The sequence below is a fragment of the Calypte anna genome, chromosome 8 (assembly GCF_003957555.1).
Source record: "Calypte anna isolate BGI_N300 chromosome 8, bCalAnn1_v1.p, whole genome shotgun sequence".
Taxonomy (NCBI): domain Eukaryota; kingdom Metazoa; phylum Chordata; class Aves; order Apodiformes; family Trochilidae; genus Calypte; species Calypte anna.
The window spans coordinates 20699318-20725350 of NC_044254.1; the positions used below are offsets into that span (position 1 = coordinate 20699318).

At 46.5% G+C, this 26033-nt stretch overlaps 1 protein-coding gene across 3 annotated transcripts in view; it reads right to left on the reverse strand.

Annotated features, from left to right (window-relative positions):
* The window catches only part of ERI3 (ERI1 exoribonuclease family member 3), a 132295-nt gene that overhangs the window by 72125 nt on the left and 34137 nt on the right, over positions 1-26033 (reverse strand). For all 3 annotated transcript variants that reach the window (XM_030454820.1, XM_030454822.1, XM_030454821.1), the window contains exon 6: positions 7142-7214. In XM_030454820.1, coding sequence (XP_030310680.1) covers positions 7142-7214 — 73 coding nt within the window. The remainder of the gene's footprint in view (positions 1-7141; positions 7215-26033) is intronic.

The following is a 26033-nucleotide window of genomic DNA, read 5'->3' on the forward strand; positions in this document are numbered from 1 at the left end:
ATTATTCAACTCCCAAGCCCTGGCCCTGCTGCATTTAGTCCAAACATAATATCCTTCATGCATATATTATCTGTCTCCCTATTATCTGGAATCATTTCGGAATTAAATTTCAGTCCTGCAATATTGGCTTGAAGAGCGGCTCGCTTTATGGGCTAGTCAAAGGTTAGAATACCAATCAAAATAACACTGCCGATGCAGAGAGACATTTTAATATTCCAAAACCCGGTAATTGTAAAAGGACATAATATTTTTTCCCTGATTACCCCAAAGGCAACACATGTTAACAAGGCGAGGGAGAGAGTGAAAGAAATTTCAGAGTTCAGACAGCTGCACGACAGATTTAAAGGAGAAGTCGTGGATGGCTGCTGTGCTCCTGCCCTGGAGCCCAAGGGCTCCCCTGCCCGTGCCAGCGGTGCTGCACTCCCCAGGATGCCATCCCCTCCATCCCCAGTCTCACGCCACACTTCCCCAAGTCAGGAGCCTTTGAGGGTGCTCTCACCATAAGGGAATGGAGAAGCCAAAGCTACGCTGAGACCGACAGTCAGAGATTATCACAGCAGAAGAAACCACTGCCATCGGCTGGCCTGACCTGCACAGGCCATGAGGCTGCCAAAAAGTAATTCCTATTTGAACCAAAGATGATCTTTTTAGGAAAGAACTTTTCCCCTCCTGAGCTGGAGAATTCACCACAGCCCTCGGTAAGTTGTTCCAACAGTTCATTACCCTCACTGTAAAAATCTGACGCTGAATTACCTTGCTTTGGCTTCCAGACACTGGAACTGTTTATGCTTTTGTCTGCTAGACTGAAGGAGTCCCTCGCCACATTTGGGCTCTTCCTTTAGATACTTACAGACCACACTCAAGCCTCCCTTACCCCTCCCTCCAGTACCCTGAACAGCTCCCAGGATCTTTACTGCAAGGTGTTCCCATGGGCCTTGCCGTTCACATCCAGTCTTCAAGTTTCCAGAATCCCTTCCATTGCAGAGATGGGACCCAGCATCCCACACTGGTAGAACTCAACCCAAAGGAAGAGAAAAAAGATGATCCAGCCCCTCTGCTCCTACTTACTATTGCCAGTTGATAAATCCAACAGCAGCCACCTCCTGCATGCAGTATCTGCACACTTTATCAAAAATGATTTTTATGTTTTCTTTCAGGGCACTGATAAAAGTGTTAAATACAAGAGGTCTGAGAAATAGATCCCTGTGGGATCCCACTAAGAAGACATGCACTCCATGATGATTATCCACTTACAATTAAATGCTAGGAGCTGTCAGTTTGCTTGTTCTTAATCAATGTAATGTGTGCCATGTTGATTTTGTATCACTCTTGTTTCTTAATCAAAATGTCATAAGGTACCAAGTCAAATTCCTTCCAGAAGTATATTACATTGACATGGTTACCTTTATCAACCAAACATGTAGTCTCATAAAAAAAATATCAAGTTAGTTTGAAAAAGATCTAGTTTCCATAAATCCACATTGATTGGCATTATATTACCCTCTTTTCATTCTTTATTAATCAACTATGATATCTGGCTTTTCATTACTTTGCCCAGAATTAATGTCAAGCTGATAGGGCTATAATTACTTCATTGGTCATCCCATTTGCCCTTCTAAATTAGTGGTACAACATTAGCTTTCATCCAGTCCTCTAGAACTTCCTCCATGTTCAAAGACTTATTAACAGTCAGCTCTTTCAAACTCCTGTAAACCAGCTATGCAAAATGCCATCTGAAAGCCACCACTTAACTTTAACAGAAAATTGTGTTGTAGCAGCAAACCTCTCGCTCAGCAATATGGCATCCTCTGCCTTTCTGTAAATACAGAGCAAAGCATTTATTCAACTCAGTCATTTTGCTGTTACAAGCAATTCCTTCCACTCTCTTCCAACTATGAACCAATGCCATTGGACTGACACTTTTCTTTCCTCATCTTGGTGAAAAAGACACTCTCACTCCCCTTGACCCTGGAGTCATGCTCCTCCTTGTGTTTCCTTTCACATCCTCTTCTGTTTGTACCTTTGGAGAGAGGCTTTCCAAAGCCAAGAGCTCCACAGCAAGGGGTGAGGAGTCCAGGAAAGCACAACTCCCACTGAAAGAAGGTGTGACAGGGTCTTGGAGCTCTCACCTGTGCTGCAAACCAGCAAGGCACTGAGCACCAAAGGCATATGAGCAGTTCTTTACACCTAAGTGGCAATATCAATTCACATGTTTGATGCTCTGGCCATGATGGACTCTGCCTGAGTACTCCTCTGTCATTTCTAACCTTACTAGACATTTTATACTTCCTATAGTCAGTAACTGAATAAACAGGGAATTGATAACAATCCCAGAAAGTGGTCAAGAAGTTAGACCGAGAAGTTTCCAGGCATAAGGACCAAACACTAAAACATTTCTCATTTGTACCCATTTCAGCATTTTTCATCTAAAGCACTCAAGACACTTCAGCACCAAGTGCCTGAGAAGCAGTCAGAGCTCCTCCTCCCACTTTTGACGGCAGAAGGAATTGTTAATTCAGAGGAGAGACAAAAAGCTGTTAGCAAATCTTTGTTTGTTTAAGATGTGTTTATTTCTAGTTGCCAAATATTAACAAAAACATCCTATTACATGCTTCCTCTGTCACATTTCACAATGTGAGTAGGTGACCTTAAAACATTTGTGCATGTGTATTAACAATTTGCTTCCAACTAGAGGTATCTACAGAGCAATAAAGGATGGGCCTGGAAAAGAGCAGCTCTGCACACTGCTGTGACACCTCAGCATGGCCACCCTGTGCTCCCCAAGGCTCCATCAGCTCCCCTTCCTGATGCTCAGATGGGGCAAGGTGCATTCCTCCACATGCATTAATCAACCCTTGCCTTTCATAAAAACTCTCCTGGACTTTGGAAGAGTGTCAAATTAGGAGCAGTTTCTGTCACCTCTAAAGCACCCATTATGAATGTATCTAAAGACGTGTTGCCCTTTGTGAACTGAAATCAAAGATGGTCAAGCACACACTTAACAAGGAGAGCGAGACTTGAATCAGCTTCCTCTGGACCTCTGTGTCTAGCACTCACTGTTTTTACCATTTTACCACTCTACCAGAAACTTCTATCCTTTTCTAAATCTGCTCATGCTTTCAGTTTCCACTGCATCCCACAGCAATGAATTTTTCTATTTAATTACACATTAATTATATGTTCTGTTTATTCATATGTTACACCTGCAAGCATCAGCTGCTGGCCTCTGGGAGGGAGAGGATCTCAGTTAGACCTCTGGTCTGGCTATTTTGACACCCTCATCATCCTGCTAATGCTTTTCTTGCACAAACCAATTATCAGAAAATGTAGCTTCACTGCTCTTCTTCCACTTCCTCCCTCCACCAAACCAATTCTCCCCTCTGTGACATGCTCCCAGCCCAGTGGTGCTGGCACTTGTGCTGCCCACCGGGTTTCCCATTCCCATTCCCAGTCACCCTGCAATTGCAGGCACCGTGTCCTCAGCCTAACACAGAGCTGCCTCCAACCCCCAGAGTCAAAATCTATCATGGGACCTACCATTCTGTTAACACAACCAGAACCTGGAATGATAAACCACAGAAACACCCAAAAGAGCAGAGGGAATCCCAGAGCTGATCCTTGTGTTAGAATAAGCACTAATGAATTTATCCAGGCTACCTGAGGACACTGTGGGAACAGCAGCTTGGTTGTAGCTCATTAGCTGCAGCAGCTTTTCTTTTCAGATAAATCTTGATCTGCAGCCTCCTGCTCCCTGCACATATTTTCCCACTGGTGCCCCTTGCTCCTGACACAAAGCATTCTCTGCTATTCATGTCCTGAGCATCCAGCTCCAACGATGCAGCTCAGGTTCTGCACCTCAGTCCTGACACACAGGGCCTCTAAGAATCGACATGACAGGCACATAAGGAGAACTGGCAGATGTGATGGTGGCTCTCTATCGAGATGGTTTAGGGGGATATATCTGAAATGTTGCAGCATTCAAAGAAATCCTCCTCTGCTTTCTGCTGCCCTCCCACAAGGCTGAGCTAATCGAAGTGAAGAACATGATAAACTCTCTGCCCCAAGTCAGCTGTACACTGACAGTTCACCAGAGATACAAGATCGCTCAGTGACATTAAAAATGTCAGCAAACACAGATCAGGCTTGACAGAAGGGATGCATTAACAGGCTGGGGGGGGGGAACAGGGCCAGGTAAAACTTCAGCAAACACGGTCAAGTGCACAGAGAGCTTTTCTCCTTTTGCTTTCCACAGGAGGCTTTTTCACAGATCCCAAGATGCTGTGGCCACCATCATAGCAGGCAGGTGTGAAGCTCACTAACACCTGCATGGCCAGATAATCCAAAACGGACTCCCGGGGGCAAAACAAGCGTGGGGCTGACTGAGCTTTCCCAAGAGGCTAGTCTTGGATATTCTGGAAAAGGCCTGGAGGCACAGGGTGCTCACCTCGCCTGCTTCTGCAGCACAGAGCTGCAGGCAACAGGAGATCTTTATTGAAGAATGAACCCTGAGAAAGACTGTATTACCACCTTGAGAAGAGGGACTGCTGTGCTCTGGAGCATCCCACACTTTGGCAGAAGCTGCACAGACAAGGATTATTTCTTCAGATGGTACAAAATGGAGACAAAGAGGACCTCAAGCTACGTGTGCATGGGCAGAGGGAATATGGACCATATTTTGTTGCTACACACAAGTCCAAAAAGACATCTGCCCATGCACACACCTTCGTGTACATAATCCCACTCTTTTGCATTGTGCTGTATTTTGCAGCAGCAGCTCCCTAACTCAGTAGGGTCCTCTTAACATCACTGCTCACAAGCAGAGACCCAAAGGACAGAGCAAGTGCAAGTGGAGCCATCCTGCTGCTCTCAGTCACACATGCTACTTACACACACATTAACTGTTTTCTTGACATCTGAAACATCAAAGCCTCTGCATTATCCATGACCTAGAAATGGACAGTTTCACACCACCTTCTCTCCAACACCTTCATTTCATAGACCTGGTCAGAGGCAGACTCAGCCGAGGAGGTATTTCTATATCAGGAACATGCCAGAGGGAGGGGAAAAGGGGCCATCTGACTTATGCAGGAAAGAGCAGGGGAGCTAAATACCTGTCTGACCTCATTTGTCCCATGGGGTCCCATTGCTTGGCCAGAATTACTTATGTGGGCTGGAAATCCTTTCTGGCAAAAACACACAGGTGTCTGCCCCACAACCACCCCCAGAGAGGAGGGCAGTGAGTAGCACAGAAATCCTCACCCTGTGGTAAGAGCAAGCTGCAGGGGAGGCAGCTCTTTAGGCACAGGTCAGGAGAGGTCCCAGTTCTTTTCTTCAACCAGGGTCACTTCCCAGAGTGGTGCAGGGACCCTGGTACCACCCTGTGTGGTGGCATCAGATATTAAACTTCAGATTTTTAAGGGATTAGAGTTGGAGGAAGATGAACCTTTGTCCCACACATACCATTCCACACATGATCTGAAGCAGATTTGAGCTTTAATTTCTGAGTGACACATCTGCAGAGGGAGACAACCCTAACCCATATGCCCTCATCCTACACGCAAAGTCTGACTCCTTCAGAGAGCTGGGCAGGGGAACACTTCCCTGCAAGAGCTTCCCTCTGGCTCCTGCCTTTATCTTTGTGCTTGGTGTTTCATGGATTGTCATCAGCCCTTAACTTAGTATCACAGTATTTGCTAAAGCACAATATTGGAACACCCATCTTGATGAACAGTCACTTGCCTGGATGTCCACATTACAATGAATCCCAGCTCCCAAGACACTAAATCCAGGACCTTCAAACTATGGGAAAGAGCCATAAATCTTTCATCCAGAAGCCCAGAGGAGGAGCACAGCTGGATCAACCTACTTCTTAGTGAACAGCATGTAACATAGGGATTCTTTTGTTTTGTTTTTTTAAATATTATTATTCTGCAGCCATCAACCTGCTGGTTATATAGCTGCTATCCATTCACCGGAAGTTTAGTGAACTTCAAATGGCGATCATTAATGGTCACTGAACTGCAGAATGCCCCAATGTGCTTTCAGATTTCATTTACCAAGGACCAGCAATCAGCCAAAAGATTTGCTCTGACAGCAGGGAAATACAAGACCCTTTGACAAGTTCAGCCAGGAATGTGCTGCCAGCATCCCTTGTTAAGTTCATGTTCTACCCTATTTGACGGAACAGATCATGCAAATTGTCCTTCTGTGGCCGCTCAGCCTGTCACTCATTCGTCCATTTAAAACAATAAATAAATAAAAGAACAAAAGAAAATCCCACAAGTACAACAAGCTGTTTACAAGCAAATTTCATTTACCAAGACCCCTAATTATCAGAAAAAGGCACAAAACCCCAAATAAAATATTAAATTGGATGGGGGGGAGGGAATTGTACTCATCCAAAGGTTTAACCAGAAGGGCCACCCCAGTTTCTCTTGTGCACAGACCCCAGCCTCTCCCTTCATCCTGTTACTGCTTGTAACCACACTTGTTCTTTCCTTTCCACCTTGATTTGTGGCTTAAGGCATCACCACATTTTCCTTTGCAGATGGAGCAGCTGTGCCAGGTGACCCTGTGGAAGCACAGTAGGTTGCTCTTTAACCATCCATACAAGGAATGAAGCAAAGAGAAGTCTAAGGCATTTTGCTTTTTAAAGTGACTACTGGTTTCTTAGATGGATGTGCTGCTGAGACAGCTCCCCTTCCCCACAGCACATAGGGAAATATGGATTTTTATTTGGGGAATATCCCACATGCTTATTAACCAGAATTCTATCTGAAGAAAACTGAGTTCTTAGGAGCTTTCTATGGCTGCAAAACAAAACGGAGTCAGCAACATTGGGGCCAACACAACCTCTGCTGAAGAGAGGCCTCACAGTGTCCCACTATTATGCAGAGACACCACACTGTGCCTGCCACAATGGAATTCTCCCCAGCTGCAGAACACATCCCATCAAGTACTGTAAGACTCTATTAGAGAAGATACAATAGGGAGCCGGAGGACTCTCTCAGCCCTGCTTCTGAGAAAATAACTCATTTCAATGCAAAACAGCAGTAGTTATTAGACACCTCCTTAAAGAGGAAAGGAGAAGGACCAGGGGAGGGGGGTGAGAGGGAGACAATGGCATTTTGCACAAAAGTACCTTTTTCAGATTAATCCACTGTTTGAAGTAATCAGCAACTGGCAGCCCTAAGTACTGGCATTGTCCTGGTAACCTGTAAGAGAGCAGAGAGAGCAGGTTTGATTCAATCAGTGTCCAGACAACACAAACTCTGTTTTCTTAAGCGCATTTTGTTCAGAGATGGAAGAGACCCTCAAGTCTGCTGTAACATGCTGCACATCAGAAGAATGTGGCTCTTGGGAAAAAAAAATATCTCATGAGAGTACAGGCTAGCTAAACACATACATTCAGAAATATCCAGGCTTCTGACAACTTTCAGATCGGATGTTTGGAACACAAGCTGTGTGCAAGTGCAGCATGCAGCTCCTCTCCACGGTGGCTAGCTAACACACAAACATGAGTGGAGCATCCAGGTTGCCCTTAGCTAGGTGAACTCATCGCAAATCCCTGCAAAACTATCCTGCTCAGCTAGCTGCTTACAGGGCAGACAGAAGAACTGACAATGCACCTGACATGCCCTGGTACTCTTCCATTTGGCCTTTATGGCTGAAACAGCAAATGAGATATGAGAGAGGGAAGGAGGAAACAACGCGTTCAGGACCAACTTCTTAGGGCTAAGAAGGCAGAGCCAAGTTTCTTGGAAGAGAGCAGTCATGGCTCTGAAGATGCAAGGTGTTGCACACTGTCTTATTGCAGGTTTGAGCACCAGGAGCCAAAGATGGGAGCACACGTCTTTAACCTCTCCCTACAGAAAGTCACCAGAATAGGGTTCACAAAACAAACCAGCACCAGTGAGGGAAGTGGACTGCCTGAAGGGACAGCAGAACCCCAAAATTTGGAAAGCTCTTTCTGCCACGCTGTGCCAACCCCAGTGTGTTCACAGGGGAGCTACAATGTGCCCCTCAGAAGGGAAGGTTGAGCCGCAAAGCCACGTGGCTCCAGCCAAGCCTGTGCGGGGAGATGAGTTATGTGAGTTTTCCCCAGCCAGTTTGATCTGATCAAGAGTAATTGATGGATCTTGTTCATTCACGTACTGCTGAGCACGCCTGGGGCACTGGTCACAGGATCTCTAACTGAAGCAAAGGAACATCCCAAATAAATATGTCAACTAAATAAATGACTAAATTAGACCCGTTTGTGCATGTTAAAAGCTACAACCTCAGAAATCAGCTTTTGCAAACAGAGGGGGATGGGGATTCTCTCAACTTCCTTGAGCATCTGGGGACTGTTGAGGGAGGTTGTAGGGGAGGAGAGATCTGCAAGTGCCAGCATCAGCTGCTCAAACATCTCAACACAGGCCGTGTACAGGGCAGTCTTCTCCCACTCTCCAGAGGGGAAAGAGTGAATAATCCAGACTGGATGTCAGATTCAGAACAAGCTGTGCTCAGACATGGATCTGAGCCAGATACACCTAACTGCTCATCTCAGCTCCAAACTCTCTGGTAAACAGAACAGCGTTTCTTCAGCCCTACAAGAAGTTTCACAATAAAGGATGAAGGAGAGACACAGGTAAGTCACCCAAGGATAATTTGAGACACAGGACAGTACAGTACCAGAATGATCTGGTCTCTGTGCTGCCTTCATTTCTATAGGAAGAAAAGGAAGGAAGCTGGCAAACATTTGCAGGGGAATGTCCTGGGAATACACGGCCAATAGAGCCAGCACACCCTGGGCCTCAGCAGTTTACTGGCTTTGTGAGCTCTGCTTAGGCTAAGAAAGGAATAGACTCTGTGCCAAACCCAAATGCCTTGTCCTAAAAAGATGCACATGCCATCATTTAGGAGCAATAATTTAAGTCATACAATCACATTTGAATAAGGAGGTCTAGAGAAATCTCTGAAAACAGGAAGCATGAGCTTGTAAGCAGCAGGGCTACCGCGATTTGCAGGGTAAGCAATGTGAGGTGACAGGATGGTCTCATCTCTGGGCACGGCTCATCTGATGCTAGCACCATCGTGCTGAAATAAACCACCTGGAGTCACACCTCACAATTTCATAGCTGTCACATAAAAAGCAGCCTGGTCCATGCATTTTATAGCCATCACACATATGTCCATGACATTCTGTAGATGAACAGACCCTACCAGCCCCAACCAGCACACTAAGAAAGCTCTTCCACCCTGAAAGTTGCTTTCTACCAGTGCCCAAATTAAAAGAATATCAAAGGAAACAGAACTGTTTGAAATAAATGGCCAGTCTAATACGGACACATAATCAGCTTAACCTCTCCTTATTCTGCTCACATTTAGCTAGCAAGAATGATGACAGCCATTTGCAAGAGGTATGTTACTGCAAGCTGGGCTTCTCCTCCCAGTCCAAGAGGCTTCATAATACAGGTCTCAGCCTAGCTCCAGTTATAAGAATAATTACCATCTCACTTAACATTTGTATAGGGCCCAGAAGAAGTGAGTAAAGCATCATTCTTGTTAGCCACAGGAATTGACAGCTAACCACCCTGTGCAATGAATGACATCTAAAGCATTTCCATTCCTGTGGGACCAAAAGGCCCAGCGAACTGGACAGTCTGGTTCTACTTCCACCCTCAGACTGATGGCAGAATGCCCTGGGCGCTGGACAGTGGGTCTTTAATTGGAGAAAATAAATGCTCCAAATAAATATGTCAACTAAATAAATGACCCATTTTTGCAAACAAGTAACAAACCCAGAAACTGCCTGTGAAGCTGTGTGACCTAAGGACATTCTCCCTCCCCCTCCATGCTTGTGTTCCCCTCATTTCACATTAGCACCAGAGAGATTTCAACAAGTTTTTCAAGCACTAGAAGATCTACGCTCATGTTATAACCGGGGTGGGCTGTCAGCTGCCTGGACCAAAGCATCAGTCTATTTCCCAAGATGGAAGATGCAGGTCTGGTGTTTCCAGGCCAGCAGGGATACAGCCCCTCAGTGCACTTGCCTTTTCTGAAGGACTGTCCTATGGGTCTGGTTTAGTCTGGGTTATGCAGGACTCCCAGCACAGGGAACCAAGGGCTCTCACTGCACAAAAGCAAGTTTCCCAGATAGCTATAAAAAAAGGAAAACAACCCTATGTCTTTTGACCAGCTCCAAGCTTGTCACCTGCATTAGTCCCCTACTCCTGAACCAGCTGACCAAGCAGGAGTTTCTCCAGCCATCTTCTCCAGGTTAGAACGAACAAAATACATCTGTGGCCCTACTGGGGAACTGAAGTGCTGGAGTCTGTAAGGAAGCATCTCCATTTATCAGGGTCACTGTTCACTTGAACAGCTCTTGTGATAAACACTCTCTTATACTCAGAACAGCTTCTTGCTCTTGCAAAAGTCAACCTCTCTCGCTGGGGGCAGCTTTACTTGAGCAAAGAGCTTGGGATTCAGCCCTCTCTCAGGTATGGGAGAAGAGAAATGATGGCACATTTCTCTGTATTCAACATCCCGTGATCCTTCCAGTTTTCCACTGAGGTCTTGCTGCTTCTTTGAACACCCCTTCAGCCAAACGCTGTGGCTTCAGAAATGGCTGCACTCAATAAGAGAGACACTTGAAAACAGCTGTGGGATTTTCCAGCCTCCAATGCAGCTCTGGTAAAATCTATCCTCTCTGAAACAGAGATGTAAGTGCACAACCTCTGCCCCTTCCCAAAACACAGGTTCCCTTGGGACACAAAAGCCAGTGACAGCAGGTAGCATGCTCTCTGCTGCCAGCCAAACAACTCCAAGCCCTCCACTGGGTCAGCAGTGGAAGCTCTGCACCATTTTCAGAGAGTGTCATCACCCCTGGCTCTAATTTCTATCCAGCCCTGCTCCTCCACTCTGCAGGGTAAATGGAGCCTGGAGATGAAAGGGATGCAAATGGGAGGCAAAGTGACATGGCTGCATTTCTCCTGTTGAAGCTGGCTCTCTCCAAGGCAGCAAAAAGCGCACATCTTGGCGGTGATAAACGGCCTTGCTTTAGTTATCACTTTCCTTAAGTTAAGGAGAGCAGCCTAGTGATGGATGGGCTGGAATTCGGTTATCAGGGAAGGCTGTCAGCCAGAGTTGCCTATCTCCACACACATTTAGCAGGGCGTCATTATGCGATGGCATGGAGTTAAAATATGACCAAGGGTATTGAAAGAAAAAGAACAGGATTAAAAAAAAAAAAAAAAAAAAAAAAAAAAAAAGAGGCAAATTGAGCAACAATAAAGGAGCATGAGGCAAGAACGTTATCATACTAGTGACACCTTTTATCTCAGTCTGGTTAGCTAGAGCAGGGCACAAATTGGTCCTTCCTCCACTATTGTATCCTCTTGTACAAACAGAGGGAGATAAAATGTGTCACCAGTGCGATAGCATATCAATTTAACCCTAATTATCTAGGGGGTCAAAGTAAGAAATAGGGGTTTCTCGTTTCAACAGGTTCCTCTGTCTCTGCTCAGAGCCACCACATTAATATGGAAGGGGGAGGGGCAGCAGTAATTGATTTCCGTCACTCAGGTGGTCCTGGTGTATAAAAAATTAATGCTTGATTCTCCCAACTAATCAGAGCTGGTTAATGCCCATCTGCTTCTGGGTTCAGGATGTCAGGAGAGAAAGAAATTGGGCCACTTTCTATACACTGGGTGTATTTATATTGAGCCAGTTAAAAGAACAAGTCCCTCTACAGGAAACATAAAGGGACATTAAATATTGGTTTTTACAGACCTGGTCTCAAGCCTTCCAAAAAAGCCATGCCTGGAAGACCTTGAGTTGTAAGAGATACAGAACATTTTAACTGTGTCCCAGCCAACCCCACTGCACAGGGCTGTGAAGGACAAGATAGGCAGGCTCCTGCCTTGGAAACCCTTCACTGAAGAAGGGCTGAAAAGCCTGAAGGAAGCTGCTTGGATGCTGCAGCACTCAACAGCAACAAGGTGACAACCAAAGAGAGGAGCTGCCCAACCATCCCAGCCTTGCACCCTGGTTCCAAGTAAGTCTGGTCAAGACATGACTCTGGACAATGAAGCTTCTGTATTTTGATATAGAGAGGGATGTTTGCCAGGCCAAGGGGAGAAAGCTTGGGTGCCCTCTCCTCACAGAGAAAGCTAGTGAGGGAATAACATCCTGTGGTAAGGCATCTAAGACATTTTAGCAGAGAACAGTACCATGAGAGGCAGTCACATCTGTCTACATTAATTTTCACATGAGCTGGAGCCAACATAGGCATTTAAAGTAGTTTCGGTAAACCTACACCCTCTCAAAGACACAGTCTTAAGTTCATCCAAACTTGGTTAAAACAGTAAGCCCCAGGCAGCAGGGTTCAGTGGGCTAGGGATGCAAAAAGCCTAGCTGGACTTTGCCAAAACCACTGTGCTGAGTGAGTAGAGGTCCAACAGCATAATGCGACAGCAGCTGCACATGACAGAGCACTCTGGGCTCAATACAGCCTGAGCTACGCCGCAGCCTGTGGAAAATGAAAAATTATGATCCACATCTCCAAAAAGAAACAAAACAACCCCAAACTCCAATTCCCCATTCCAATAATTCAAGTTAGACTGGAGCAGCTTTCTTGTGCAACCCAAGGCTTTGGCAGGGTCACCTTGATGGGTGACTGCACCCCATTCTTACCATGGCACCATCCGTCTATGTTCCCCACCACTTCCAGCCAAACTACCCCAGTATGGCTGTCCTTAAAATTCACAAGCAGTTGCTGTGGAAAGACAGTACATTTGTAGAGGGTCTGAAAAGCCATGGGCTTTCACAGAAAGCCCGAGACAGGTCCCACCTCCCTCCCGCTCTGCTTTCCTTCCACCCTTTCAGTTTTCTCAACCACCCCCAAACTTGTCACAGTGCAACAAGCCTACCAGCCACAAATCAGCTTTAAATATCAGCATGCGTGAAGCAGGGACATGAGAGCAGGGAAGTGGGAACAGACAGAGCAAGCCTCCATCGCCTGTCAGGAAACACTAATGAATTTCAGCACCAGCAGCCATTGCCTCAGACGGGCTGGCAAGAGGAGGAGACGGAGTTAGAGTGAGGAGCCTTTGCAGGAGCAGCCTGCCTTTTTTCAAAGCCCCTTCTGTTAATAAATGTCATTGCTGAGCGGGCTGCAGCAGTCCTTGAGCCAGGATGGCATGAGTCGGAGGATAGACAGGCGACTGACAGCGCTCAGGATGTCTGGGCAGCGCAGCCTTTTCTTCTGCTGCATCCCCAGACAGAAGCCACGAAAAGCAAGCAGATGGGACATCACTGCTGGCATAAAGCTGCCTTCCATTAAGGTCCCAGCACCTAAAAAACAACCTTCACAAGGATCCACGAATGCCACCACAACATCCCAGTTCATTCACTGGGATGGATGGATGGATGGATGGATGGATGGATGGCGGCTCTACAGAGAATGGTTCTTGAGATGGGCAGAGGGATGCAAAGACATCCAGACATGCTGCCTGTGTTCCTGGCAGCAGCAAAGGGTTACAGAACAGCCTGTCCCTTTGCTAACACAAATGCATTCCTGAGGCAGCCCAGGAAGAAGCATCCAGCACAGGGCACTGCATGGCAACCGCACCGATGCACAACATGAAGGTCAATGCAAGTCTTCTTTACAAATGTCAACCTGTCATCTCTAGATATTAATGAGGGCTGACCAGCAGCTAAAATGCATCCATGCTCCATTAGTAATAAGAGAGACATGATGCAGGAGAAGAGCACACACTATGGCATGTGGAGGCACCAGTGGGTCTTGCAGGGCCCGGGGAGGTGTGGTGATGCACAAGAGAACTAGTGCCACTCTAGCTGCCCAGGAAGGAAAGCAGTCACCACACAAACCCCGTCACTGGAGTGTGTGTTATCTTTTTCCATCAATCTTTAATTGGATTAGTGTAATGAGGCCAAAAAACCCAGGCTAAGAAGCGAAGCTAATACCTGGCACTTTCAGACCTTCCTTTAGTTTTCCATGATGCCCATTCTGGACAGTGCTGCTTTTTCTCTCTACCAGGCATACTCCTGCCTACGAAGCTTACAAGGCAAGCTGCAAGCCTTTACACCTGGGACTCATAGGAGCACTGGCTGAAATGCCTGAACATCTATCACCCATCATATGTTAACAGCTAGATTTCTCTTCTCTAAATTTTTGCTGGATACTAAGGTATTTGGGAGAACTTCAACACCCATGCTTTCCAAGCACCTAGCCTACAAAAGAAAAAGGCTGTTGCCCCAGACTGCAACCAGAGCAATGTATACTCTAGGAAAGTAATTTTGCCACAAAAAGCACACGGGGCCAGTGGCTCATTGTCACTTGTTTGTCCTGCAAAGCACCGTATGCCTTCCACTACCATCAACCTTAATGAAACATGAAGGCATTTAACACCATGCGAGATCTGGCTCTTTTATGGGTATCTGTCCATGCGTCAGCTAGATGCTGGCAGAGATGCTATTTCAACATTAAAAGCAAGGCTGTAACACAGCAGGTATTCAGCCTCCAACAGAAGATGTTCATCAACAATTGCGCACACATGATGCTGCAATAAATCTATGTGCTACTGCTTAACAGCTTCTCTTAAAAAGATTCATAGCTCTATTTACTGGGCCTGATTCTGCTGCTATGCATGGGGGGAGTAAATCTGGAGTAATTCTACCTGGACTTAGTAAGTGGCCAGTGAAAGCAGGATTAAAATGGAACCTTTTGATTTTTAAAAAACTACTTAATTACCATGCAGGAAACCAGAGCTCACTGGCTCCATGGTTCAGCCGAGGTTAGGAGTGCAGCAGGCAGAAGCTCTGCACTCCTCCATACTGAGTCCACCAGACTGGTGAAGGGGTAGAGTAAATGCTCTCACCAGCCCTTCCAGACAGGGAGGATGCCTGTGCAGACTTCCCTTTAATATAAGAACTGCATGATGCTGCTCCCTGGGAAAGAGAAACTGGAAAGTCCCCAAGAATGAGGTCGCCCCCAGAGTCAGGAACATGACACTATGAAAAACCCTTAAAACAGATTTCTACACAAAAACTTGCTGTGAAAATCTGCTTACTAAATATGACATTACACAACACCTTATGAACAGGAGTACGCAAAACTGGGCACTGTGTACATCTACCACACAGGCACATTTTCAGAGAAAGTCACCTGCCATGACCGCAGGCTGCAGCAAGTGAACTTCCAATTTGTCATCAGGAAAAACTCTTCACTGTGCAAGTAATAAAGCACTGAAGCAGATTGGTGGAGGAATCTCCTCCCCTGGAGACAAACAAACTCATTTGGAGAAGACCCTGAGCAGCCTGATTTAAGTTAGAAATTACCTCTGCTTTGAGCAGGGGGCTGGATTAGAGATCTCTATTTAAATTATTCTGTGATTCACACTGCTGTGGGGCCTGATTGCACAGAGAGCGTTTTTCTCCATCTGTGTGGTCTCTTACGAGGTCCTGCATACAGACATAAATTTAGTAATCACCTGGTCCTCGCACACTAGCTGTTTTAAGAAGGATTGTTCAGAATCCTGCTGCAGAATACTGTAATTACACACTGAGTAAGAGAGTGTATCTGATGCAGTGGATGCACCCACACTGCATCACATCTAAGCCTCCTCAAAACACACCCAAAAATGAAGCTAACATTAAACACACTTCTCCTCCCACTGCACAATTCCCATTGCAGGACTATTTCTCTCCAGGAAATTGAAGCACGCAAGACCTAGACCCCATGCTATTCCAGAGTTTGAGAAGGCACATCCTGTCCCAGTCCTTCCTTAAACTTGCTGTGTGACAGGAAGGAGGAAACTTTGCTTCTCCCATGCCTGGCCTGTCCAGACCACTTAGTGTATAAACTCTTCAGGACAAGGGCTGCTCTGCTATGAGTCATAAACTGCTTAGTGCCTAATGGTAAAGCCTATAGACGCTTAACATAATATAATCATGTCACTAAAAGGCCATTAGTCTCCAGCCTAAACAGCACTTTTCCAGTCACAAAGGGGACCTGCCAACTCAGGAATGCAGGATAAGGGATGTGGGTGGCCAGCTGGGTCACTGGACTGGCAGACACCCAACATGAAGCCCAAGCAGGACACAGCCCAGCTGAATGGCACAGGGGAAAGCCATGAAAGCTCTAGCAATCAAAAAGCTTTATCTTTTGGGTTTTCTTAAACCACCTGAGTTAGCTAAAAGCCCTTGTTAACCAAGTGAAATACCTCTCCATGTCTAGCCATGGCTGTACCACTTGCAAGGGACACAAAATCCTCTTATCCCCCAGGGGGTCTCCAGCCTTCTGCACCACCTCTCTTCCCACTCACTGAAGCAGATAATTAATCTTCTAAAAAATATTCCATTCTGTCCTATGATGCTGTTTGAACCCCTCTTCTTTCCTGCCACCTCATCATCCAGCTCTACTCTCTCAATTGACTGCTGTGATTTCCTCTCCTTCCCTCTCCCTACTAAAGGGAAGGAGCCAGCAGGATGGGGCAAACCGCTCTACCCCATCACCTCTGTTGATAAACGATCCAAAATGACACGCACTCCAGCTTCATGAGCTCTCAGTACAGCCTCCAGGATGGCACCAGCGGGGAGCCTGGTACGTCATGTAACAGTGTCCGAGCACAGGTTTCTGTGCAGCTGCAAACTACATCTGCACGAGGAGAAACAAGTTTGTCTTTCCCTTGTGAGGAAGAGACCACTCCTCACCTCCAAGCACAAGCTGCCATTAGTATTTGCTTCGCCAGAGAGAAGCAGCAGCGAATCCTCCAGAGCAAAGGACAAGTGCAGCAATTAGGATGCAGGGGCTGCGGGAGCTGTTTAACAGCACGACCCAGAGGTCAGTGCCGCCAACTCCCAGCCCTGCATAAATATTGTATGAGTTGGGAAGAAGGGCTGTTACAGCCACCCTCAGCACCAGCCCTCCCCCCTCCATCGCCACTCTGCACCTAGCCTGATACACCAGCAACATTATTTACAGATGTGACAGTCAGGAAAATCACTTCAGTAACTAGGGGAATGGGAAGGAGCGCTGCTCGGTGGAGCAGGTGCCTGGAAGCAGGCTCCCACCTGCCCTCTGCCTCCCTGGGTAGTTCTCAAACCAGAGGGTGAAATACAACTGGGAATAAGGAGGGGAAGCTGGAAGCTCCCCTATCAAACTTGTCCAGGGCTTCGATTATCAATGCTGCTGAAGGATACTTCAGTCAGCAGCTGCTTTATAGTTTCTTACCAGTATCTCTGCTACACCCTCCCTTTGGAGGGAGCTTTATAGTAATATAGTAAGAGGTTTTATGGAGAGCTTCCCTTCAGACTCTCTTCATGTAGGTCTGCAGAAGGGTCCCTACTCCAACACAGCCACAGCAGCCTCATCACTGCAGAGACTCCTCCAGCTGCTCTCTTCGGTACCAACCACCTTCTTCATCTGTGACCCATCTGTTTATCCTCTGATGGATCATCTTCCCCTGCAGCTTCAGCCATGCTGATTGGCACCCTACTGAATCCTGGAAGGAACTCATTCCTCAGCTCATTTTTTTTCCTGGAGATGCCAGACAACTGCACATTCACCACAGTGCTCTCTCTATACAAACGCAAACCTACTTTCAGGTTCATGAATAGTGAAGGCTCCTGAGGACAAGGACACAAGCCATGCTCTTACTTTACTAGCAGCTCATGAATTCCTGGGGACACCTGCTAATAAACAATGGGCAGCACTCAAGGGCTGCAAGATAGGAAACAGTGCTTGGATGTGCTTCTGCCAACAATATCCCACCAGAAATTCCTCTGCCGCTTTGTGTCTGGCTACTGAATCTAGGGAAGGCAGAAGCCTTGTCTTACCATTTGCAGCTTTCCTGAACTCACAGTGCAATTAATGAGCTTAATTATTGATGGCAAAGGCAAGGAAGGGAGGAAAGAAAGTAAAAGCCAACGAGAAGGGAATGATGTGGGGGTGATGGGTGCCAAAGGTCTCCGAAGATCTTCCCTCAGTCTAGAGCAGAGAAAGAGTCTCAGCCGCACTGCCGCTCCCACGGCCCTGCTCTAATGCTCCCTGACATGCCTCTGAAGACAGCGAGCTGTTTGCAGTCACCACCATGATTTGTTAGTAATTATTTTCACGGTGTCACATTGCTGTCACTCTCTTAACAAAGAGACAGGCAGCCTGAGGCTGCCTGCAAGAAAGAACCAGCATAGAAAAGGAATTGTCAGGCACCCAGGGATCCTCTTTGCTTCCCAGGTTTCACAACCAGAGTTCTAACCAGCTTCTAAAGAAACTTCTGAGGAGAAGTGGCAAGTCAGAATCATCTCCCATCCTGGTCACAGCAAGAGGAATTAATTACTTAGCCCCTTCATAATTTCACCTCACCTGTAAATCCAGTGCAAGACCCTGATGCTCAGAGCCCCTTAAGACAACAATTTGCTTCAGGCTTGCAGCAAATGCAAAACAACTTTGACAATTGATGACTTTTAGCACCCCCCTTGCAAGCTCCAGTTTCTTTTCATGTGGTCTTGCCATTAGACCACACTTCCTAAGCATAACAACACTGATGACAAACTCCTAAGCCTATCACCTTCACACATGTTAACCCTCCAGACCAGCCTTGTGTGCTCTCCCTACACCAGTCTCATTAATTCAGACACATCGCTGTGTTCCACATGACAGGAACATTTCACTTGGCATTCTGCAATGCCAGGGGACTTCAGCAGCTTCCTCACACCTGAAATACAGTCTAATGGCTTGCCATCTCTGTTTTCTCATACATAGTGTTGTGACTTGACAAGAACTTTCCCTTGAACCACCTTCAATCCATCCATTCATCCATCCATCCCACACCTGCTGGCCATTCTTCAGCTGACTTGTCAGTCTAGGGTAATCACTCCCTCCTCAGTAAGCAGTGGCCTTGCTTGGGCCTCCAAGGAATGGAACATAACCTGGCACCTGAAGTGTCACACAATTTAAGCATATAGAGATGAAAGACTGAGACACCTGGCCAGCCTGCCCTTAATGTGCTCTTGATCTCCATGCAGAAAGCAAGTGGACTTCCTCCAGAGCAATTCAAAATTTGAGTTAGCACTGGCAGCTCTCTTACCCTGCCTGCTTATTGACTGTGCACAATGGTCAGTCCCTGCAGCCGCGAGGAAACTTGGGTATTAATTCACCCTCTTAGCACACGGAGTTTGGAAATACGAAGCCTCACAGCCTAAGCAAAACCCTCCTGCAATTAACTGCATGGAAGAGCACTGACTCAGAGGGCAGCTCCTTTTCAGGGGTCCTTTTAATAACCAAGAAATGGCACATACATACTGTGAAGGATTAGGATCACCATTGGGAAGCTAAATGGTCCATAAAATGTAACAGTTCTCTTCAGAGCTGGGAGCACAGCGAGCTGGAGGAGAGGTCTTGGCAACCTCCCACCAGCCTCCTCTCTCCATCCTGGTTTGCAGAGGACACACGTGACTCCAGTCAGGGATGAGGAGCTGAGCTCAGCCCATGGCCAGGAGCCTCCGGGTTGCTGGCTGACAGTCAGCACCAGACCTGGCTCAACACTCAGATGGAAAAACTGAAACAGGGAAATGAGAGATGATGAAGAGGCACCTGCAGAGGGAAAACGAAGGGTGCTTCAGAGTGTAGGTGTCAGGCAGAGGGGAGGAGAAAGTCTTGCTCAAAGAGATGCTGGCAAAGTTGCTGGGCACAAGGCAGGATGAAGTAGGCTGTAAGAGCTTCCTGAACACAGTCCTGCGAGCAAATTGCACTGCTTCCTCAGTCTTCTTCCCCCTACCTCCTCTGTTCTGCTCTTTTTTTCTAGTACCACCTCCACACTCCCCATGTCATTGCTAACACCTGGTGCAAAACAGTCTTTGAGCACAAGACACCATCTTGGGGGTGCCAGGCTGAGGACAGCAACTTGGCCAAATCCACAGAAAAAGGTGACTCCAACATGGAATGGACTCGGCTCCAAACATTAGTCTGCAGCACCAGCATCCTCCTGAGAGTCCTGCACACATCAGATATCCACTCCTAAGGACACAGGGAGTTGCTGGACAAGGCACAAGAGAATATGCTGGAGGGAAAATACCAGGGATGACCTCAAGATGGCCCAGTAGGTCTTTGCCAGCCAGAAGCTTGAGGAAGAAAAGGACTAAATCCATCTAGGAAAATGGCTCCCAACAGGGAACACGCAAATAAAATAAAATACTTTCAAGGAAGCTACCGACTTACACAAGGCTTGAATAGAGCAAGTGAAAGGGGAAGGATGCTATTCCCAAGCTGGCAGTATTTTTTAAGCAGAGCTTTCTAAGCAAAGAAGCCAGGAGAGCACCACTCCCAGCCAAGCCACTGGGAAGGCAGCACTGGTGCCAACACACAACAGCTCAGCTTCAGCTAGGAAGTAAGAAGAGCTGGGTTCCAAAGGGAGACAGCTGACATTTTAGCCCCAGCATGAAACACTACAGCTGCCTAATGCTGGAAAAACTAAGCTTTTTGAAGCAATAAAGAAAATTCACACTTTGTGAAGTTAATCCTACTTTTCCTACACATGGCAGACAACAACACTCAGATGGCAAACAGTCCTCCAGTGGTTTGTCCTCTGCAGTCCCCAAGCCAACCAGCTTCTCAGTTCCCCAAGATAACCACAATGCTGAATTGCTATTAGAGACCTCTCTCATACAGAGGACAGGGTGTGCTTTTTACCAAATATCCATTACAGACCCATTAATTTTGAAACTGTTTTGCCCGAATTCATTATTACACTGGACAGAGAATTCACCTCAGCAATTCCTGCTGTAGAGGGAATTATGGTTATTTACTCTCTGAGCAGATGACACTGAGACAAACAGAATGCATTCAGTTCAGTGTGATTATTTCTAAACATAGCTTGAGTAAAGTTACCCAGGGATGGAAAATCCACCTTCTCTATTCATTACCCCATCCCAATGGTTCAGTGCTGGAAATAAAGTTCTTGGTGTGATGTCTGTCTCATACCCTCTCCTACACTCTAAATTTATTCCAAGTTTCTCCACCATATTCCATGCTGCTTCCAAGTTATTTGGTCCTAATTCCCAGGCAGCAGACTGTGGTCTCCAGAGTGTGTTGGGTATCAAAGCTCAATAAATCTGTGGCCACTAGAGCCCCAACTATGACAAATGCTTTTGCTATGATACATCAGACAAGTATCAAACCAATGGGTGATAGCTGATTGCATGATGATCCCTACGCAAAGATTTTATGCCCAAAGCTTAGCCCAGCGGCATTCCCAGAGTCACACATCTTGGATAAGGTAACTTGCAGAAGCTCATGCAAACTGGATTTCAAACAACAGCAAGAACAGGAGACAGCCAAGGGAACCATTTCAGGATAACAAAAGTGAAGTGTGCCATACTAATTTTAAATAAGAGTGTACAGAGAAGGAACTGTAAAATACAGAATTTATTCAGCATAAGCGATATTATTTTCTTTAAAAACAAAAAGCTGGACTGCAGGGTTGCAAAAGTGAATGGGGTCAATGCTACTCCCTGTAAGTGGTACAGAAGAGCATGCTCACAAGGCTGCCTTGCTTAGCCCCAGCAAAGCACTTTAAGATGTAATTACATGAATGACTCCTTCAGCAAAGCTGACTCAAAAGGTTCTTGACCCTGGATACTCAGTCCCATCCCTGCACTGTAGTTCACACCACCCTCTTCCTTCACCCAACATAACTGTGCGGTAAGATTGACCATAGGCTTGGTTGCTATTAATGGGACTCATTTTGCTGACAACAAGCTAATCCAAAGATCTTAGTTGGAAAGGTATTATTTTACTATTTTTAAATGCACAATACTATATTAGCTTTCTGTTACCAACCCCTTCCTGTTACTCTCAAAGCCACCTATGCTGGTTTTGGTTGGGTTTCTTCATATTAGCTGCTGTGAGGCTGTGTTGAAAACAGTGCAGATAATACAGAGATGTTTTCATTACCGCTGAGCAGCATTCGCATAGAGTCAAGGTCTTTTCTGCTTCTCACCCCACTAGTGAATAGGCTGGGGGTGCACAAGAAGTTGGGTGGGTACACAGCTGGGACAGCTGACCCCATCTGACCAGGAAAATATTCCACATCATGTGATGTCAAGCTCAGCAATAAAAGCTGTTGGAAGAAGGACAAAGGAGGGGAGATTCAGAGTGATGGCATTTGTGTCCCCAAGTAACAGTTACGTGAGATGGAGCCCTGCTTTTCTGGGGATGGCTGAACACCTGCCTGCTGATGGGAAGTAGTGAATGAATTCCTTGTTTTGCTTTTTGCATTCTTGGCTTTTGGTTTACTTATCAAACTGTCTTTATCTCAACCCACGAGTTTTCTCACTTTTACTCCTCTAATTCTCTTCCTCATCCCACTGGGGGGGGATGATTGAGCAGTTGTGTGGTGCTCAGCTGCTGGCTAGGGTTAAACCACATCACCACCCTCTGAATGTACCTCCTGCACCCAACCACCCCACCCTATGCCTTCTCCTGCCTCTCCCCACAGCTACTTTCATGGTTTAACAGCTACCCAAGTAGTCCCACTCATTCCATTCAGTGGCTGTCTGCAACTTCTCCCCCAAGCAGAGACTACCAATCCCCTCCTGGGTCATAAAGAGCAGCATGCACACTAACACCATCAATCCTTCCTCATTCATGACCTACGGCTGATCTTAAACCAAGCCTCTAGGACAGAAGGCAGACAGACCCATTGCAAAGACTACACCACTCCCACACTTAGAGCTGGTCTGAGAAGGTAATCATCCTCCCAGTCTTTGTAACTTGTAAAGAAAGGATTAAACCAGTAAGATAAAATTAAGCAATGGCGTAATTTACTGCTCAGAATTTACTAAAATGCAACCTAGGAAGAGCACCGAGGGCTATAAACATTTCAACACACTTCACTGTGTTTTATCACTATATCAGAGAGTACTTGCATTTTAACACTTATTTCAGAAAATAAAAAACTTCTGAGCAGTAGTTTTCTGTAAAGACATAAATTAGCATGTTTTGATGAGCCACAGTAAGTGCAGTACAAGCATCTTCATATCAGAGGTACACAGATCAAAGCCTACACACCTGTCTACCTAAATTCAACAAATTTGCAGATCCAAAATGGAAGGAGAATGATTCACTGATGCACTTGACGTTAAGGTGCAGGTCTGAGATTCAGCACGTGTGGCTTCAGCTCCTGTCTCTGCCTCTGCCTGCCTGCACAACTATAGGCATATCACTTAACCTCACCTTATCTCAGCTCTATAGCTATGAACACACAGTAAAAATGCTTCTTCACTTGCCAAGATCAATCCATACTGTGCTTAAGAGCAGGCAAACAGGTCCCATACATGGAAGGAGGCAATTTGACATTTCAGAGGAGATAAACCACACTAAAGAGCTTACATTACAAGGGCTCAACCCTGGCAGACACTGAGTACCCTCTTTTCCACTGAAACCATCTCCTGCAGTCAGCTGCTCCCCCAGCCCTTCAGAGGCACATTACCTGTGCCAACCACCACCACATCAATGCAATTTGCCTAATGACTAGTGGCAGTTCTATCCCAGGTGCAGGATGAGGTCCAAGCACTAAAGCAGACTACACCAGGTATCTGAATCCATCCCCGGAGCTGTTAAACTTGGAGGATAGCTCCTTGCAACAGGCTAAAGGAATCCTCCTGCTGAGCACTCAGAGGCCTGAGGACCGTGTGCCTAACGAGGCTGTATCCCCACTCATATTTTAGCTTGGCAGGTCTGGTGCTCCTTTCATCTTTTGCTTCAGGTAGCTCTCTTTAATTAATAACATTTCTGTGTCGACACAGGGAACTTTCCACCCAGAATGAATGGCCCACTCTCATTAGAACCACAACTTGTCATGATGTATTCAAGAGCAGGAGTGTGATTCATTCCCTTGTCTGGGAACGAGGGGTGCTGCTGGGGGGTTGGGGGAGAAGAGTCTCTGTAATGAGTGACTCATATTTGCTGAAGTTGATAGGCAACTCTGTCGGTTTGAACTGCCTTGTCAGGACAAGCCTTCAGAAAGGTGATGTTCCTACTCAAGAGGTTTTCCTCATTAAAGAAATTGCAACTTAACAAGAGGGAAGGGGAGGGGTGGCAGGAGAGCTGCTGTCTCCCTGATTCCAGCTTGGTTCACACACACTAAGTGCTGAAAGCTGGTTGATTCAAGTACAGCCAGTAGAGGATCAGTCCTCCATTTCTGAGCCCTCCCACGCAATGGGCTCTCTCCATCAGCAACTGAATCCCTCCAACATGGAGTCTCTTTCTGGAGGTGCACCACACCCATGACAAAGCCTCTGGTGGCACGGCTGAGGACCTCAACTCATGTTGAACCTCCATAAGCCCTTCCTAGATATTTGGTGTCTTCTTCTGGGTACTGAGCTCCTTTTGACTAATGCTTCCTGTTGTCAGAAGGAAGCCAGACAGCTCCTTCCAAGAAAGCTCCAACATTCAAGAGGAACTGAGCCAGTAGGCACACAGTGCCTCAGTCCCTGAAGATCCCTGAGCCCAGCAGAAGCCTCACAGGTTCTTTAGCAGCTGAGTTTCCATCTTGAATTCTGCAGTCAGATCCTGCTAGACACCATCAGCAAAGGTAGGAGTGCTAGACATACTGCAGCTCCTGCCTCTGACAGGCTATTTCCCTCCTTGTCCTCACATCCACCGCTTACATGCTTGTAGATTCCTCCTCTTTGTTCCAGCAACTTCCACAATGCATCCAGCTTGCTCACCCCACTGTGTCTCCCAGTGCCCTGGCATCTACCAGTGGCACCTTCTGGGAGCACTCACAGTAGCCAGGCCCACTCAGATGATACCATGTCTCAGCTCTTTAAGAGCACACACAAACAAACAAACAAACAAAAAAACCAACAAAAAAAATCAAACTAAAGGCTTAAATCACCACTGGAGAAGCCAAGAAAAAGGCTGCATGGTTTCCCACCAACAGCTGAGCTAAGGACAATGGAGGATAGGAACTCCAAACCACATGCTATGCAATCATCTGTCATTACTATGGAAGCTGAGAAAAGGAGTTATTAATGGACCTACCCCAAGTTGCCATTCTCTAAGCCAGGAAGTGCTGCACTCACCTCAATGTCCTGAATTTCTCCGGGGGAATTCTACCATACAATGCTTCTACCAACGCATTCCTACAAATGTGACCAAACAGCACTGCCTCCTATCCCCCTGCCCCAGTGCCTCCAGTGCCCAGCACATGGTCTCAACACAGTAGCAAAGGGCACCACAAGTAGCAAAGGGAAGCATGGGGTGATTTCCTGCGATACCCCCTAGATGTCCCACATCTCTGAGGCTTTATCTCCCTGTCTGAGTGGCCTTGTTTCAGCTCTCTGCCTTCCCTCTTGAAAAAGAGATGCTTGGTTCTGCTTTGCTAAACCCTATTTGGCAATGTGTCTAAACACACGCAAACTTAATTAGTTCAGGAGGGAGACTCGGCATTTGTGGTGACGGATAAAAGTAATGGGAAATGAGACAAGTCAGAGCTGGCAGGGAGTCCTCACTCAAGCCTCATTCACTGGCACCGTGCTAATCAGATGTGACGCTACACGCTGCGGAACCCAATCGGCGACGGAGCGGTGTGATGTGCTACTCACTGAGCAGCTGCAGCCAGACTCCTGCTATCCATGTGGTTGGAAACATGAAATGTATTTTCTGCTTTGCCCTGGAGATGCTTCAGGATTGAATGCTGAAGTTAATGGTTTAAAAAAATTTTTTAAAAGGAAAAGGGAGAAATGAACCACTCGCTGCAACCTCATGGCCAAGAGTGGAGTCTTCTTTTCCAGCTGACTAGTGAGGCACAATCCATGCGAGAGACCATTGCAGAAGGAGAACTGAGTATCTCTGCTCCAGAACTGCATGGCCTGTTCAGGCAGCTCACTCCACAATCCCTATGGGTCACCAGAAATGGGAGTCATCTTTAACCCTATTTGCCCACTGTAGAGCTCTGAAGCAAAAAAAGAACATTCAGAAGGTTGTCCACTCCATACAGACACCAAATTAGGATGTTATCTGGGAA